This window comes from Peromyscus californicus, unplaced genomic scaffold, assembly GCF_007827085.1.
Source record: "Peromyscus californicus insignis strain IS unplaced genomic scaffold, ASM782708v3 Scaffold_3__1_contigs__length_106647218, whole genome shotgun sequence".
Taxonomy (NCBI): domain Eukaryota; kingdom Metazoa; phylum Chordata; class Mammalia; order Rodentia; family Cricetidae; genus Peromyscus; species Peromyscus californicus.
Window position 1 is genome coordinate 33,183,073 of NW_026294551.1, and position 19,227 is coordinate 33,202,299.

The window sequence follows — 19,227 nt, forward strand, 5'->3', positions numbered from 1 at the left end:
TTCTCCCTTTCCAAGTCACCATGTTTATTGACGTTGTCATTGGTCCTGCCCTGTTTGTGCAGCCATTTCTAGGACAGACTTCCTGGTATTGTGGCTCTTACAATCTTTCTGTCCCCTCTTCTGTGGGTCCCTGAGCAGGAGCTGTGATGTAGATATATCTGTTGAGGCTGGGTTCTCTACTACCTACAGATATACTCATAAGTAAACCCACATACTAGAAAAGACTGCCCCAGGATGCTAATTGTAGTTATATCAAGTGGTGGGATGAGTTGGGTAAATCTGTTCCTTTTTTTTTTTTTCCTATTCTCCAGATCTTCTGTAATGTGCTCATATTAACCCTAAAAGGAAAAGATTTAACTAGATATATAAGCTAACAAGGGAACTTTGAAAGCATTGAGAAATGGTGAATATTAAAAATCCAGGAGGTAAAGGGGGAAGAGGAAAAGGAATTGGTTCCCTTTCTCTTCATCTTGCTTCATAAGAGAGCACTCATCTTGACTGAGAGTATGAAAAGACCTGAAGTGGTTTCCCTCGGTTATAAATATTGCCCACCTCACATTTGTGAAGAGCTGTTCACAGACTGAGCCAACTACTAGGGGATGAACTGCTCTTCCACAGCTTTGACAAAACACCAGGCAGGAACTACTCAAAGGAGGAAGGATTTGTCATATCTCATGGTTTCACACCATTCGTGGGGAAGGCCTGGTGAAGTGCTCATATATCATGGAGGAGGTGGCAGGGGTACATAGCAGCAAATGTCATTCACTCTTTGGGGAATCAAAAGGTAAGAGCCAAATGGACAATACACCCCCGAGGGCCTGGCCCCAGTAAGCTACCTCCAACAGCCAGGCCTCACCCCCCAAAACCTCCAAACTACCAATCCCTGCAAACAACTCCACTCACTGGAGACCGAACATTCAAAACATGGGCCTATTAGGGGCATTTCCAATGCAGGCCAGAGCAACCGGTACCTCAATAAAGACAAGTTTCTTGAGGAAACAATAAGCTGGACCCCTGTATGAAATTGGTAAGTGACACACAGGAACAAGGGAAGGGCAGGAAGTAGGAAGGAAAAGCAGAAACGTTGACCCGTCCGATGGAATCTGCACTGCATCTTCTTTCTACATTCCAGAAAGTTCGAAATTGCAAACCACGGGCCGCAAGCAGTCAGTGTCGAGGAGCCTGAAGCACCTGTTCCATTCCTCCAACAAGTTTGTGAAGACCTTGAAACGGTGGGTCCTAAACACTCTCTGTAGGCAGTCTTAACACCTCAGGAATGAACTAGCCAGGGTTCGAAATGGAAACCAAGTAAAAAGTATGTATCTTTATTAAAAGAATGAATTCTCCTGAGAATTTGGGCAAGACACCAATCTCTAAGTTCTAGCCAGTAAATTCCCGATACATAGCAAAAATATGTTCCTAGGTGCATTTTCAATTCAGCTTGCAACATGTCTAAAACTAATTATATATACATACATATTTAATTGTATACACATATCTGTATATGTAAGTATATATAATTTCCTGAGACTTGTTTGGTAAAGCAAACCGTTGAAGACTTGTTTTTTTCTTTCTCTTTTTCTTTGTAGAGGACTCTACATAGCTGTTATATTTTATTATAAAGACAATATGTTAGTCACCAATGAAGATCAAATACCAATTGTTGAAATAGATGACTCTCACAGCAGTTCAATTACCCAAGATTTTCTGTGGTTCACAAAGGTACACTGAGTCCTTCCTCGTTTCATTTTTCCCGATCTTGTACCAGGGTTACTGCACGTAAATCTCTGAAACTTCAGTTGAGGGGTCTCTCACGATCAAAGTTTTGGGGTGGGAGTAAATTATCTCACAGATCCCTTATGGCCCCAGTATGCCCTATGTCATTTTTTTTAAGGCTGAAGTAGTGTCTCCACTACAGTTTCAAAGCAAAGAAGCGTGCATCCTGTCAGATTGTGTCTCCACTATTCAGAGTTATGGGATCATTTGGCAAAGACTAAAATGTAGATCTGACTGTTTCATTAGCATTCAGATCTTTTTCCAATTGGACGGAGATCAAAAAGTGGTTTCGTGTGTATCTGAAAATGGACTGGAGAACAAATATCAGGGGGGGGTCAGGTTTCCTTCTCCTGCTTTGCTTTGATGCCTTAACCTAAATCATTCGCTGGCTTGGACGATGATATGACCTCGTGGCTTCTTTTGCAGCTGTCTTGTATGTGGGAAGACATCAGGTGGCTGAGGCAGAGTGTGCCCATATCTATGTCCTCATCCACAGTGCTCCAAACTCGGCAGAAGATGCTTGCTGCAACCGCCCAGCTTCAGGTGAGGGACCAGGCTTGAGCTCAGACCCTCAAGGAAAGTGTCTTCAAACTCGAAGAGCTCAGTCACCAACCCTACCTGAAAAAGAAGGGTGGGCTCCCTCCTCTTTCAGGTCTCTGGCCACCAGAAGGCTTCTTGGGTAATCTGACTATGCGCCTACTCATGTTGGCCTTTGGTATGAAATCCTAAAGAAAGAGTGAGGAGATCAGAGTTCCTCATTTGATACTAATCGATCAGCTCGGTTCTTCTTCAAGGGTTCACGTTCATCACCTGTAGAACAAGGGGAACTTGACTGGATGAAGGGAGCAGAGAGCAGCAGGGAGTTAAAGCAGCTCTCTGGTGTGTTGCTTTGGAAAAGCCTATGCATGTATATGAAGCTGGTGTCTTTAAGAGAACCCTAAGCCTCTGTCGGTGATATGTATCTACTTACAAAACTATCTCTTATAATCTCTAGAAATTTGCATAATGGGGAGGTAGGCTGTATTTGGCCAGCAGGCCCACACCAACCGTGGTATAAAAAGTTCATAAAGATCTTCTAGCTCCACCCCCACCTACAATCACAAGAATTTCTCTTTTTGAACCCCTGCAATAACAACTAAACCCTATAACTGCATAACAATTACCATGTTGCTAGGAAAGGTTACCTTTGCCTGTCTGTGTTCTACTCCACTGCAGAGACCATCTTGTGTCCTCAGTGGCTTCATATTTTAGTAGTGTTCGTTCAATTCACTCTTAATTGAGAATCTCCTCCTACAACCCAAAGAGAAGTTTTGATTGGGCTATGCCACCATCTTCCAAACTTTTTTCTTTAAGAGAAAGAAGTTTCCAAGAGGCTCTACCCCTCCAACCAGCCCATCATATAACTAGGATATGTCTGACCACACCCCCACCAGCCCATAATATTACCAGGATATGCCTGACCACACCCTCCACCAGCCCATCATATAACTAGGATATACCTGACCACAGACTGACCCACCTTAGAATTTCAAGCAAAGCTCTTGGTTATGTGTTGACTGGATTCTTCCTTGAACACTTCCATGTGCTATCAGCAACCTGAGGACAGGCTGTTGCTAGCCATACAGTTAGATGCTGAGGGATACCTCAATGGCCAGTGCAACCCTGCCCAATCCATACCACAACATGTAGATGTAACCAACCTTCTTATTAAATAAGAAACACAGAACCAATGCAAAGAAGAAAGCCAAGAGGTCAGAGCTAAGAGCTAAAACCTTACCCTTCCTCCTGCAGTGGTCCTACCTCTCCAAACCAGAGCTACCCCTGTGTTAAAGTCTTTATATAGAGTTCCTGTTCTGCTTTCTCATTGGTTGTAAACCCAACCACATGACCGCCTCGTCACGGCCTGTCTGTATAGGCCTCCAGGTTTTCCATGATTGGTATTGAGATTAAAGGCATGTGTATCCAATAATGGCTGTATCCCTGAACACACAGAGACTTACCCAGCTCTGCCTACCAAGTGCTGGGATTACAAGTGTATGCCACCACTGCCCTGCTTTCCTATGGCTTGCTAATAGCTCTGACCCCGGGCAACTTTACTTATTAACATACAAATAACATTTTAATACAAATATCACCATAACAACACTCTTAGCTTTCCTTGCTTCCCACTCCAAACTTCTGAACCCACCATCTTTTGAGACTATTTCCCTCTTTATCAAGCTGAGGTTCTGTGATACATCACAATCACTCCTTGAAAATATCCTAGATTTTTGTCTTGGAAAAAAAAAATGTAAGCCTAGATCAATGCAGCATGTCTACACTAAAGTAGTTTCACTCAGATTTCTCAAAGGAAACGCATCGTATGCATGAAAAGGACTGGCAGTTTTTCTACTCCACACACAGCCACGATTCTCACCTAGGATGCTGTCTAGTGATTTTGCCGCATTTCTATAGTAACCTGCTTTCTCACACTATAAAGCAACTATTTAAAGCCCTTCTTCATTCTCCTACATCCTTCCCATTCTCCATCCTGACAACGGTGACGATGTTACTAATTTTCTAAGAGATGGGAATGGGTTTCCACCACCAAATTTTCAAAACCTGCCTAGATAATCACCTTCTCTTTTTCTCCCTTGTTCCAACAGTTTATCCAGTCTCGCCCTCACAACCAAAGGCTTGCTCCTCCATGCATGCTCTGAATCTCATCTCTTCTATCTTCATTTAAAATACTCATCTCGAAAGCACAGGGACAAATAGCCAAACTAATAGAAACACATGAACTATGAACCAATAGCTGAGGAGCCCCCATGAAACTGGACCAGGCCCTCTGGATAAGTGAGACAGTTGATTAGCTTGAACTATTTAGGAGGCCCCCAGGCAGTGGGGCCAGGACCTGTCCTTAGTGCATGAGCTGGCCTTTTGGAACCTAGGGCCTATGCTGGGACACTTTGCCCAGCTTGGGTGAAGGGAGGAGGGGACTAGACCTGCCTCAACTGAATCTACCAGGCTGAGCTGAATCCCTCAGGGAGTCCTTGCCTTAAAGGAGGTGGGAATGGGGGGTTGGAGGAAGAAGGACAGGGGATTCTATGGCTGATATGTAAAATTAATTATAAATTTTAAAAAATACTCATCTCAGACTGGAGAGGTGCCTTGGTGATTAAGAGCACTTACTACTTTTGCAGAGGATTGAGTTTGTGCCCTAAATCTACAGCAGGTGGCTCACAACCACCTGTAACTCCAGCTGCAGGTAGATCCATCACCTCTGGCTCCCATGGGCATTTCATTCATGTGTACAAACCCTCACACAGACACGCATACATAATTAAAGGTAATAAAAAATAAATCCTTTTTCAAAAACCTCATCTTCAAGTTAACCCCATGCCTAAAGTGCCCTCACATACCCTTTCAGCTACCAAATAATCATTTTTCATTCCACACACTAACTTTCTTGGAAGAATTGCTTATAGCCTCCTCCACCAACCTTCGCATTCCCCCATCAGCTCTAGTACCACTCCTACAAAACTGTACTATCAGGCCACCAGTCATCAGAGCGGGCAACACCACAAAGTTGGGTTGTAGAGGTCCCCACCGGAATGATGAGGTTGCAAGTGTGGGAGAACCAGGGTGTTTTGGGGGGAGGGGAGAGAAGGTAGGACTACAATCAATTGGCATTTCTGAGAAACTGCCTAAAGAATTTCCAGGAAGAAAAGGGGACCCAAACTCCAGTATTGGCAGAGGAGGGAAGGGAAAGTGAGGATTTCTTTTCTCATTCTAAATTAATATCCACTTCTGTATTCTTTAAGAGAATCCCCGAATTGTGTAGCAGGCCTTCATGAAATTTCTCTCCATCCCTGCCAATGACTTCAGCATCACTAACTCCAATGGACCCTTGTGAGCCATCTTCACAACTGGCACCTAACAGTATTTGGTACACCTGGTCCTGCTCTGCTGTTTGAAACTTGCACATTCTTTAGCTTCCGTAACGCCCTCCTCTCCTGATTGTCTCACACATTCTCGTTTGTCTTTCTCCATCTGTTCTGCTAACATATATGCTGTTTTCTGCTTAGAATACTCTCTTCTTTCACCTCTTTGCCTTGCTAATGCCTACGTAGCCTTTAGGTCTCAGCTTAATGTTTATTTTAGATCTCAGCTTAATGTTTATACTTCCTCGGGAAGCCTTTCTCTGTCCTCAGAGTTAGGTCAATCTCTCCCACAGTACCTTTAGTCTTCATTCAGAACAATGATTGCCAGACCATTACTTCTTTGTCTTTCTTCACCCCTCTTTCAACATTGGGTATAGTCTCATCCTTCCAACCAAAGGCTTGCTCCTCCACGCATGCTCTGAATCTCAGATCTCCCCTCCTATCTTTATTTTACAACACTCATCTCAGACTGGAGAGGTGGCTCAGTGACTTGCTGAGTCTATCACTGTTTGTAAGTCAACTTTGCAACACTTAAAGATAACTTTCAAACACTCATCTCAGAATGAGAGGTGGCCCTAGTGACCTGCATAGTCTCTAATACCTGAGTTCAAAGACTGTTGTCTGTCCTGGTTATCACAATAACTTTAATGCCCGACACATGGTAGACTCTCACTCTAGGTATTGTATAAATAAGAGTGTTTGACAATCCAATCCCATACACCCCCAAAATCACATTGGAGAGAAGTCTATATAAAAGGGACAAGGAATCACAGAAGTGTCTCTCAGACAGTCACCACCTAGACATCTCCCCCGCTCTTCACAGTAAATCAGAGCCACATAATTCTCAATCAATGCCCATGTTCTGGTGCCCTCAGCAGAACCCTGATCCCTGTTCCATGTTCTCCCTGCTCCATCATGCTGCTGCCTGCTTAAACAACAGGCGGTATCTTCACCTGTCTCCTGGAAGATCTACTGCTCTACAAATAACGCTTCCTAGAATATTGAAAACACATTTTTAAAGAGGGAGGTAAGGTGAAGAAAAACTTTTAAGAGAGGAAATGACAAATACCATTTTAGGTTACTTTACTAATCTAAATTTATATGGCAGTGTTCTGAGGAAATTATTCATGGTTGGTATCAAGCATACTTAAATCCCATGGACTTGCCTGAGGCATATGGCATTTCATTCTCCTCCTCTTTCCAGTCTTTCTACCATAGCTTTATTACTCCACTTACATCAGAAGCTTTCCAGACCATTGCTTCTCTTCTGCTCTGAACAGTTTCCAATCCATTCTCCGTGCTTCTGCCAGAGTGGCCACTCTAAAAGATGTAGGCCACGGAATTCCCTAGCTTAGATTCTTCCAATAGTGGCCCAGATATTTTGTCATAGCACACAGGGCCTTAGTCACAGTCGTTCTCTCCCTCATCTGTAGCCACAGCACACTGGTTTGTTGTCTTGCCCGCTGTCACAGTACATACCAACTATTGTACAATTTACTCCTTGTTTCTTGGTTTATTTGTACAGTAAGGTCCTCTTTGAGCTTATCATAACAATACTATTAACTATATAACTATAACTGCTTTCATCTCTTCAACAGACTATATCAGGTGCGTCCCAAACTTTTTCTCATTCCGTCTTCACTACAACCTAATGAGAATTTACTGTTATTGATAGTCATTTAACAGAAGACAAATCTGAGGTTTAGGAATGTCAATTATGCTCAAGGTCACACAAATAGGAAGTATCAGACTATGGATTCAAATCCGTGTATGTGTAGCTCTAAAGACTGAATTCTCCCAATACTTCAACATATTATGGTGTGTTAATTTACAACCTGAAGAAGTTATCCAGATTATAGTTAAAAAGAAAGAGCGGAGTCCAGCACTCGGGAGGCAGAGGCAGGCTGATCTCTGAGTTCGAGGCCAGCCTGGTCTACAAAGCCAGTTCCAGGACAGTCAGGGCTGTTACACAAAGAAACAATGTCTTTAAAATGAATGAATGAGAGAGAGAGAGAGAGAGAGAGAGAGAGAGAGGAAGGAAGGGAGGAAGGAAGGAAGGAAGGAGGCTAGGGAGGAAGGGAGGGAGGAAGAAAGGAAGTAGCAAGTAGCTTTATATTTTATTTGAAAAGAAAGTGAAATGTGCAAAAATTAATTCATTGGTTAATTAAAATTAAACAAAAAGGTATCAGCATTTGGATGAAAAAAAAAAAAACTCCAGATGAAAAGATCTGTATGTGAGCAAGCCCCCACACTGTTCATTCTCTCGAGAGAATGATGAGGCCTCTTAGGAATATTCCATCTTAGGAAGCTTCCTCCTTCACACTGAGAGGAATCAAAAATCTTTCTCCTTAAAAGACAGCGCAGGTTGTTTTACATGAGCTCTTCTTCCTCCTCCACATTTCTTAGAAATGAGCGTCAATGAGTGAGAGCTGGGTAACAATGGCTGGTGCTCTTCCTTCTTTTTAAAGCAAAAAAAAAAAAAAAAAAAAAAAAAAAAAAAAAAATCCCAAATTTCACTTTGTCCAGTCCCCTTTAGACTTCCATAACTTTTTATGCCATCTCAAACTAAATAAGGTCACAAAGAATGGTGCCTTCTGGCTACAGCTAACTGCTCATCATAGAGGTCTACTGGCTGTGACCTAGATGTGCTCTTGCTAAGTATCACATGGGTCTCCTTCCACTTCACCCCATAGGAACATCAGGGGCCCAGATTGCCTACCATAGCATGAATACATGACAGATATTATCATGATCTATTTCTCCTTTAGGTCCAAAGGATCCCCCTCCCCCAAAGCTAGCTATCCAAATAATTTTTATAATAAGGAAGAAGACCAGGAAGATTTTTAGTGCTTTCTTATTCAACCTATTAGAAAACCTATCCAGCCGGGTACGGTAGCATACACTTTTAACCAGAGCACTCAGGAGGCAGAGTTTGGCCTGTGAGTTCAAGACCAACCTGGCAGCCTGGTCTACATAGCAAGTTCTAGGCCAGTAAGGGCTACACAGTGAGACAGGGAAAGAGAGAGAAGGAGGGAGGGGGGGGGGGGAGAGAGGTGGGGAGAGAGAGAGAGAGAGAAACTTATCCAAACCTGAGAGTAACCATCATAAGTTGGCTTTACTCACAGCTTTATTAAAATGGCCACTTGAGTATTATTCCATTGTGTATTGTGTACTACATATTAAGGAATATGTTTGGTAATTCAACTATTACTGAGTTCTTCCTATGCATTGTAAAAAGGACCTAGAGACACAGAAAAGGAAGAGCCATGTCCCCCAACAGGTACTTCTGTTACACGCAGTACAGTCAGATACCTACCAAGAACTTTGTACACAAGAAGGTCGGGAAGAAAAGAGAGGATAGGGAATTCTACCTGAGATTCTATTGGGCAGCTTTTTTGTCACTCTAACATACCTGAAAGGAACAATTTAAAGAGGGAAAGATCATTGTTTGGCCTCACGATTCAGAGGTCTCCACCCAGCTTGGCTAGTCCTGTTGCTTGGCACGACAGAGCATCGTCACAGGGTTTGCATGCGCAGAGGGGCCGCTTGCCTCACAGTGACTCAAAAGCACAAAAACCATGAGGGGTCAGGGATAGGATCTACCCTTCAATAGTTGATCAACTCCTTCAGTGACTATTTCCCCATCCCACCTCATTTCCTAGTTTCATTGCCTCCAATAATGCCATCAAATTATGAATCTATCAAGAAAGAATCCACTGATTACATCTGAGCCTCATATCCCCATCACCTCTCAATGAGCCTGTTGGGGGATATTCCATATTCAAACTGTAACAGAGTTAGAAATGTCTTCCCAGAGAATCTGGAACTGGGCTGGATCAAAAAAATATAGTTGGCCGGGCGGTGGTGGCGCACGCCGTTAATCCCAGCACTCAGGAGGCAGAGGCAGGCAGATCTCTCTGTGAGTTAGAGGTCAGCCTGGGCTACAGAGTGAGTTCTAGGAAAGGCGCAAAGCTACACAGAGAAACCCTGTCTCAAAAATCCAAAAAAAGAAAAGAAAATATAGTTGGTGACTAAGAGGGGATTCCATTTACAGCAAATTGGTAAAATCCCATATTCAACAGCATAGCAGGTTTGAGAGTTTGTGAAACACATTTTCACGTGTTGCTTGATTTAACCCCCTGGACACTGTGAGGTAAGGATTAGGCAGAGTGATGCCTAAACTGTAAGGACCTTTTATTTAAGATGGGGAAGCTCAGAACCAGAGAAAGTAAACAGTCTAATAGTTAATAAACGGTAGCCAGCCATGAGCCTCAGCACCTGTATGAGGAAAGTCGTAATAGCTGTGTGTGCTAAAACCAACTCATTACTGCCTTGGAAAACCAACTGTTAAACGTTCAGAAACTTTGGAAGCTTATTGTCAAATCCTAGGTAGCTTGGAATGGACTACACTGTAGAGACTGTTACTGACTACAGACCAGCACCCCCCACACACTCCTTGCCCTCTTGTTTGTTTTGGTATGGCAGTTCACCGGCACAACACTGCTCATATAATAAAGTGTCTACATAAAACTATAGTGCTACCTAGCTGTAGACTAAAAATCTTACCAACATAGGTGGTTTTTATGACTTATAAGTAATTTGTTAGAAAAGAAAAATCTGAATGATTAGGCCACTTAAAAATTAATCTTACCAAATGAATTTTGTCAGTCATTATTTATAAAGCTCCTTACTCATTCTGTGTCTGGTTTTCGTAAGGGGAAAAAAAGGCTTAAGACACAGTCCCAATCCTGAGGGAACATTCCAGGATTTGAGATTTGAATACTAATCTTGTTTATTTTTAGGTCAGCCTTGTCATTTTTACAAATTCCAGTTCTACATCAGCTCTCACGCTAGCACGTCATCACATCGTCATTTATGTGAGTTCGCATGCATGCATGCATGCATGCATGCACGCACGCACGCACGCACGCACGTACCAGCTAGGGACTCTGCAATGGTTTGTATGGGATTTGATTTTGGTCATCTAGCACTCTTGGCTAGAGATCTTCACCCCCCTTCGTATTTGTACAGTTCCTCTTTATTTTCATGAGCCGTGCCTCAGTCCCTTCATATTTAATCGAACATCCTCCTTACTTTTCTAAAAGTATTGTCTGCCTCTGTTGACAGAGTGTATAAGCAATTTCAACAAACCTTTCAGTAAACAGAGCTCCCTGAGATGCAGATAAGTCAAACCAGGCCAACCTCCTGATTAAAGAACCTCGCAGGGAATGCACAGTCATCAGGGGACCTCTGTACAATGTGCCACATTGTCAATTCACTTCTTCATTTTAAACAACCCCACCTCACACTAGCTTACTGTAGATCTCTTGAAAACTCCACAAGGAGCATACTTGAAATATCAGACATTTTTCTTGAAAACATCTGGGATTCTCTTCAAGTGCTGGTCACTGAGGTTTACGTGCTGGTGTGTCTATGTGGGCAAAAGATATTTACAGATATTGAATTTGCTTAAAGAAACATAACGTCTGTGCCTCTCGCTATAGTCTTTGCAGGCTCACAGCGAAGGCATTTCTTTGGGCTTTTTGTTAAGCAACATTTCTGCAATGCCACCTACGCCAGGTCTCAGTCTGAAAAAAAAAAAAAAAAAAAAAAAAAAAAAAAAAAAAAACCAAACCGCAAACAGCGCCTCAGAATTCGGCAGTTTTCAGCATCTTTTGTGCCATTTTATTGTTCTGTTTTACAATATCAACTAAGCTACCCATCATCTGTTGGTTTCTAGAATTTACTTGGAACGCACAACTTGGGAAGACTTTACTATGAGCCCATTAAAGATCGCCATGGCAACATCCTCATAGTCACCATCAGAGAAGTAGAGATGCTTTATTCCTTTTTTAATGGCAAATGGATGCAGATCTCAAAACTGCAAAGCCAGAGGAAGTCCCTGTCAACTCCCGAGGAGCCAACAGCCTTAGATATTTTACTAATAACCATTCAGGTATGTAGGATTTTTTTTCAATTTTTGGATATTTGTGATTCTGATACATTTATGGCAGCTCTAACACCATATACCAAGAGCCATTCACATAAATGGTGGTGCAGTCGAGTCCTGAGATGATTCACTGTTCAGATTCCACGGGTAGGAACGATGCTGCGGTGACTTGCATTGATTTCTGTCTCCGTATGGAACTGATCAAGCAATCCTAAGAGTGGGCACTCTGAAAATGCCCTGGCAATTGTCTTCGTCACTTTCACATTACTGTGACCAAACTATCACCCAGAGAAACAACATAAGGGAAACAGGTTTACTTTGGTTCACAGTTTCCAAGTTATAGTCCATCGCAACAGGAAATGCATGGCACATGGCTCAGTCACAGTGGAAGGAGCCTGACGGAACGGCTGTTCATGTTGTCACAAACCAGGAAGCAGTGGGTGGCCTAGGTGAGGCTAATAACCTCCAAAGACCCTCCCATAGTGAGCTACTTCCACCAGCCAGGTCCTACATCCTGGAGGTCCCATGGCCCTCCAAGACTCTACCAGTCAGGGGAGCAAGCAATCAACACACAAAACTGTGTGTGGTACAATTCTGATGCAAGCCTTAACACTGATGAACCAATGAGAATAACTGAGACAATAAAGAGAGAATCTGCAGAGATTAACAGTAATTCAACACGGGAATGGAGTGTACAGTATGTGGGGATGGTCACACATACATATTTATTTTTGCTTGCTCTTCTTAATATTCACAAGACAGGAAGGCACAATTAAATCCATTTTAGGAATGGGATAATTCTATCCCAATGGGGCTCCCGGAGGTTAAGGGACACTGAGCGGCACACAGAGCTTGACTGGGTGAGGTTAATGAAGTTTTAGCCCCGTTTAGTCCTTCGCTTGGGCAAGCCCTTGTCTAGGCAGCCAGCATTTAACAGTTCAAAGTTTATACTCTTTCTCCGCGGCATTCCTTTATTAGGGAGAGGGAGTGTGCCGCAGTGTACATGTGGAGGTCAAGGGACAACTTGCCAGGATCTGCTCTCTCCTACCTTGTGGTCCCAGGATCCAACTCAGGCTTGGAGTCAAGCACCTTTACCCGCTCAGCCATCTCACCAGCCCCATGTTCTTTTTGTGAGAGAAGTGACCAGAAACTGTATTAGCCTCAGGTGATGCAAGCCACAGACTGTGGCCCTAGCCACATAGCAACACAATGCCAAAACTGAGAGTTCAACTCAGATCGTCTGAGGGAGGAGGTTTCTTTCAGCTGTCAATCACATGCTGTGGTACAAGTGAGAGACTTAGCAAATACTAACGGAGGATTTTAGTGAAGGGTGGAAGGTAAGAGCTCCCGATAACCACCAGAATTCAAACTGGAGCAGCTCACGTGCAAACCTGGGCTAGATGGCACCACTAGCCACAGGCCTGTCTACCCCAGTGGCACACAGATTCAAATGTGACATGGTCTTCAAGCTGTTTCTTTTTCTTGCATTTTTTAAAAAATCCACTGACTGTATAGAACTCACCAGGTAGAATTAGGTAGAAAAGCTGGTGGAAAACATCTGTAGTGAGCAACCATGGGAGTATATCTTACAAATCCGTCCATTCTGAATAAGAGGGAGGAAGATCCCTGTTGCACACAGACCTCCACTGGGATGGATGCCCTCTGTCCCCCATTCTTTGAGAGAAGAGAGTGTAGCTCACTACTGGGACATATCTAGACATCTTTGAGCCTCCAAAGTCTAGTTCAACCTTCATGTTGAGTTGGTGAAGCCAGCTCCTGATAGAATTAGGTCTCTGGTCTTCAGTGTTTGGCTACCAACCCTGAAAGTCTTACTCTCCATTTCTTGTCCAGCATAAGCATGGGAGGTGGGAGAGAAGAGGTGGGGGAAGAGAAAGGAGAGGGGCTGGGTGGGAATGACATCAAGCAGGAATGCGCCAGTCCGCGGGGGTGGATTTTCCACTCGGATCTGTGTGGAAACCTGATCCTGCCTCTATTTTTGGTCCCCCTTCTCTAACAACCTTTCACCAGATCGGAATTTTTCTGCACCTGTAACACATTTTTAATGTAATAAGTCTAGGAGAAACCAGGTATTATATCATGCTGGGGCCTGTGTTTCTAGGAGCAAAGGTAGCCCAGACCCCAGTTTATCCCTATAGGGGATTAGTGTATTAGTCACCCTGTAAAAACTAAATTTCTTAAATGTTTCTTTTAGCACTTGCTTATAAAAGGTGAAGAGGGGGGCCATGAGTGTGTCTGTGTTCCCTGCCCCCACCCTCTTCACACATGCACGTACATTCTGTCGATTTCCTATGAACCCAAATTCCACAAAATCAAATCCAGAGCTGTTGGCCTTGTCCATTAAGATGACCTTTGCCATGTCAGACTTTGTCCTGGTTTGGGTCAGGGCAAGTGGTGACCAGACTCATTCTTGTATTAGACACCCCTTGGGAGTGAAAGGAAGTTAGCTATTTAAGGTGAACGTGAATAGCTAGTGTGGCTGGGGTATCCCTTTGAAAGTAGGGTGACTGGGTATCATTCCTATTCCATCCCTTCAGCTTTGCGGCCAGAGGGAGTTATTCTTCAACCCTGTGTCTCCTCTTCTGCAGAAGACCCTACCTCACAGGGTTCTGATGAAGATGAGACAAAGTAGCAGATCAACATCAGGAGAGTAGTGAACACAGCAAATGGTCACGATTTTTATTACTTCTCCACTTAAGAAAACCCAAGCAATACTGGGCCCCTCTGTCACTGGCTGGTCATCCCTCAAGGCATTCCATCACTTCATCTACCTTTTCTTAACAATTAAAAGATGCTGTACAAAAGCTATACAATTCACAACTGGAAATTCAAAACAGGTAAAGGCTTCAACAAAATCTTAGCCTGTAACTAATTTACTAATCCCTGGGGCCCCAAGGAAACCCCGACATCCAACTCTTTAAATTCCCGACCCTCTCAAGGCCCATGCCATCCAAATTGGCCTCTCTCATGTATCTGGGAGAGAAAAATCCTCCTGTTTGCTTGGGAAGTAAAAGAAGTGTCATGGACAAGTTAGGGTCCTGCTGAGCAAACTGACTGGCAGTGAGGGTATTTCCAACAAGAAGGCTGCCCTTGGAAAATGCTCATTCTTTTTTTTTTTTTATTTTGCAATACAATTCAGTTCTACATATCAGCCACGGATTCCTTTGTTCGCCCACCCCCCATTCCCACCTCCTCCAGGGCAAAGCCTCTCCCGCGGACTGAGATCAACCTGGTAGACTCAGTCCAGGTAGGTCCAGTCCCCTCCTCCCAGGCCGAGCCAAACAATCCTGCATAGGCCCCAGGTTTCAAACAGCCAACTCATGCAATGAGCACAGGACCCGGTCCCACTGCCTGGATGCCTCCCAAACAGATCAAGCCAATCAACTGTCTCACCCATTCAGAGGGCCTGATCCAGTTGGGGGCTCCTCAGCCATTGGTTCATAGTTCATGTGTTTCCATTCATTTGGCTATTTGTCCCTGTGCTTTATCCAACCTTGGTCTCAACAATTCTCGCTCATATAAACCCTCTTCATTCTCGCTAATTGGACTCCCAGAGCTCCACCCGGGGCCTAGTCATGGATCTCTGCATCCAGATCCCTCAGTAGTTGGATGGGGTTTCTAGCACAACAATTAGGGTGTTTGGCCATCCCATCACCAGAGTAGGTCAGTTCGGGCTGTCTCTCGACCATTGCCAGAAGTCTGTTGTGGAACTCTCCTCCACTGCTGGTGGGAATGCAAGCTTGTACAACCACTTTGGGAATCCATCTCCCCCAAGATCCAGCTATACCACTCTTGGGCATATACCCAAGGAATGCTCAATCATACCACAAGAGCACTTGTTTAGCTATGTTCATATCAGCATTGTTTATAATAGCCAGAACATGGAAACAACCTAGATGCCCTTCAACTGAAGAATGGATAAACAAAATGTGCTACATATACACAATGGAATACTACTCAGCAGAGAAAAACATGACATCATGAGGTTTGCAGACAAATGGATGGATCTAGAAGAAAAAATCCTGAGTGAGGTAACCCAGACTCAGAAAGACAAACATGGTATGTACTCACTCATAAGAGGATACTAGATGTGGAACAAGGATGACTGGACTGCTACTCACATCACCAGGGAGGCTACCTGAAAAACAGGACCCCAAGAAAGACACAGGGATCGCCCAATGACGGAGAAATGGAAGAGATCTACATGAACAGCCTGGACATGAGTGGGGGTAATGAAGGGCGAGGGTGGAGGAAAAGAGAGTTTGGGGGAGCGGGAGATCCCAGCTGGATCAACAACAGAGAGGGAGAACAAGGAATAGGAGACCATGGTAAATGAAGACCACATGAGAATAGGAAGAAGCAAAGTGCTAGAGGGGCCCACAGAAATCCACAAGGATAATGCTCATTCTAACTTTGACCTTCAGGGTCACTCCAGGGACTGGTCACCTTGAGTGTGAAGTTGTCTAAGAATATTAATCTTATGCAGTGGACTATATATATTCAAAGCTGCCACCTCTATGTTATCATTGGGTTCTCATGAAAAGCCAGTGAGGTTAAATAATTCTGTGTCCAGGCCATATATGAAGATATACATTTCAAGGAAATAACCCACCAATCTCACATTACCCCAAAATGATAGAGAGAGAGAGAGGGAGAGAGGAAGAGAGAGACCCACACCCACTACCTCGCCAGGAGCCCTTCCATTCTACTGCAGTATGTACGTGCACTTCACAGGCTGTCCTAAGGAAACTTGACCGCTTTCTGCTTCCTTTCTTTAGGCATTGCTTGTCACCATTAGATGCCCAGTACATAGACCCCTTCTGCCTTTTCTGCTGTCTTAACTGCACATTCCTCCTACCCCCTCCCACAGCATCCAACACAGTTATCAAGAAGGACTCACAATTATCAGTGGACATGAACTAACTGGGATAGAAGAAGTAAGAAACAACTGAGTTCACCCATGTGGGTATAAGCACCACCCATACGCACTGAAGGACACAAACAACCTCCAATAGCTACTAAACGGGTGAACAAAACAGAGTGTAGCCATGTGGTGGAAAATTATTCAGCCATATAAGGGAATGGAGTATGATCCTTGTTACGGCTTAGATGAGCCTTGAGAACGTCACACTAAGCAAAAGAAGCCAAGTGGAAAATATCAGACATTATGTGACTCCATTCACCTGCTATAGCTATAATAAGCAAGATCAATGAGACAGAATGCCTGGGGTCAAGGGAAAGAAAGACTGGAGAAGGGTGGATAATGAACGTGAGGCTTCTCTCTAGAGTAATTGAAAAGGTCTGGACGTTGGTACTGAAGTTACAAACCTTGTCAGTATGCTAAACACCAGAGTCCAATGCTTTATGAAGATGAAATTTATGAGTTCTTCCTCATTTTAAAAGAAATGGTGGAAGTACTGGAGACTCCACTGATCTATAGTCATTCTTCCATAGAAAGAGGGCAGACCACAGTGAGCCCCAGCCCACCGTGGGGCATGAACATGGTTCCATTATCAAAACTTGGAAAAAATAAGTTGGAAATGCAAAGTTTAGAGTAAAGATTTCTCTATTTTTTTAAAAAAAGCCATAAAACAATTCAGAAAATTGAAATACTTTCTGGTCTAATTAGTCCTGGACCCACAACGACCGCCAGTCACTCCTTTGTGACCCCTGCCCTCCTACACAATTGGCTTCTGTGCCTTCCCAACAAAATAAAAGTCCTGTACTTCCTGGAAAAGCAGCTGTCTATTGTTCCTTTAGCAGGCCCTTAAGAGAACTGACCAGTGAGGACAGGCTGAGTAGAGGATTCTCCAACCCCATACCGGCAAGACTCAGGCCCAGACCTCACCCACATCTGTCCTTCACAGGCATGTTTTTGCAACATCAACTAGGTGCCAGGCTCTCTAAGGTGCTACAGGAAAACCAAATGAGTAAGTCAAGGCCCTTGCTCTCAAGGAGTTCAGTCAAGGGAGGGAGACAGACTTGTAAACAAATCAAGGTAATAGAAGGCAGAGTTTGAGCAGCCTGATAGCAAGCAGCACAAACAGTGTACTATGGGAGCACACACAAAGCAGCTATTAATCCTGCCTAGAGACATCAGGGAAGGCATTGCAGGAGAGGTGGCGGTGGGCTGAGCCATGGGGGGACGCTAAGTTTATCAGATGGAGAGAAAAAAAAAGAGCCAGAGAAGGGAGAAAGTGGGGAGCCAAATGAGAACACAAAGCAAAGAGTGAGGCAGCAGCTGGAGGGCAGCTTCAGCCCCCCTCAAGTTCACACAGGCCTAACACAATCTTCATATGGACTTTATTAGGCTGATTAGAAAAACGGCTCACAGCTTTCTCCCTCACACTGGAATGCAAGTTCTGCAAAAGAAAAGATAAGTCTTGCTCATCTCAATGCCATCAGCAACCTAGCATGATCCCTGACATGTCAGTAGGTGTCCTGTAAAAAAAGCTAGACCTGGTGGTACAAGGCCACTGTGGCTGAGGCAGGAGGATCCCAAGTTCAAGACACGTCTGGGTTACAGTAAGTTCAAAGCCAGCCTAAACAAGTTACTGGGAACCTATTTAGAAACCAAAGTAAAAGGGAAGGCTGAGGATACAGTTGGGTGGCAGGGGACTTCCTTCGAATGCCCCAGCCTGAGATGCCATCCTCAGCACCACATGAACAGAAACCAGGAGACAAGCAATGAAGACGGTGCCGGGGAGGGAAAGGCAAGTCCTCGTGTCTGGAGGCCGGGGACACAAAAGGACAGTAATGATGGAAAGCAGAGCCTAGAAAGGCAGGTTAGAGGTTAAGTCAGGTGACAGGCGTTCAGTTTGGTCTGAGAGGTCTTTCTAGTACTTTACGTGAATGAGACAGCTTTCTCTTCCCATTCATTTTTCAGGCTCCAAAAACATTCTGACTAATAAAGGATAAATGACTATGTAAAGACACAAAAATACATAGTAAGTGCTCAGTAACATTCTTTTTAAAAATTGAATGAAAGAGTGAGTTACTCCATCCCAAAGTGGTGTTGGTTTTTACGTAACCACAGTATGTTCCTAACTGACATTCTACTTGTGGTCATTTCTGACCCCCACGTTTTTCTCTAACACCCTTACCCATCCTATATTTGTACCCTTGGGTTTGAGTCTTTACAAGCACATTTTCCTATTACATTTCAACCCTAATTATGATAGGCTTACTTTTCCAATGTACTGGGTCATTCATAACTTTATTGCTATTTTCCAGAAAATCCAAACCACACCAAATTTTGGACCCACAAATTTGATACACACATTCTTGATTTTCTTTGTCCAGAATGTCAATAAATGAGCTGAAAATACTGGCCTTTGGGACCAGTCCCTACTGGGCTATCACTCAATCTGTCGACTATTCCCACACCATCTTCATTATCCGCAAATATTCAACCCAGTTATTGTGCTTGTTAAAGCAATGTGGTCAAGATTCTGCTTTTTCCCGTTATCTAGGGAAACAGATTACATTGGAGATCTCACCCTGCTCTGTGGATCTCTATTTTGTTGCTATTAGAAATGAAAACTGTCTCTACATGACTTT

General features: G+C 43.7%; 1 protein-coding gene across 1 annotated transcript in view; it reads left to right on the plus strand.

Annotated features, from left to right (window-relative positions):
- Positions 1-19,227, plus strand: part of Ankfn1 (ankyrin repeat and fibronectin type III domain containing 1) — a 393,623-nt gene that overhangs the window by 328,899 nt on the left and 45,497 nt on the right. The window contains exons 11-14 of the mRNA XM_052757767.1: positions 1,133-1,232; positions 1,590-1,722; positions 2,203-2,319; positions 11,440-11,655. Coding sequence (XP_052613727.1) covers positions 1,133-1,232; positions 1,590-1,722; positions 2,203-2,319; positions 11,440-11,655 — 566 coding nt within the window. The remainder of the gene's footprint in view (positions 1-1,132; positions 1,233-1,589; positions 1,723-2,202; positions 2,320-11,439; positions 11,656-19,227) is intronic.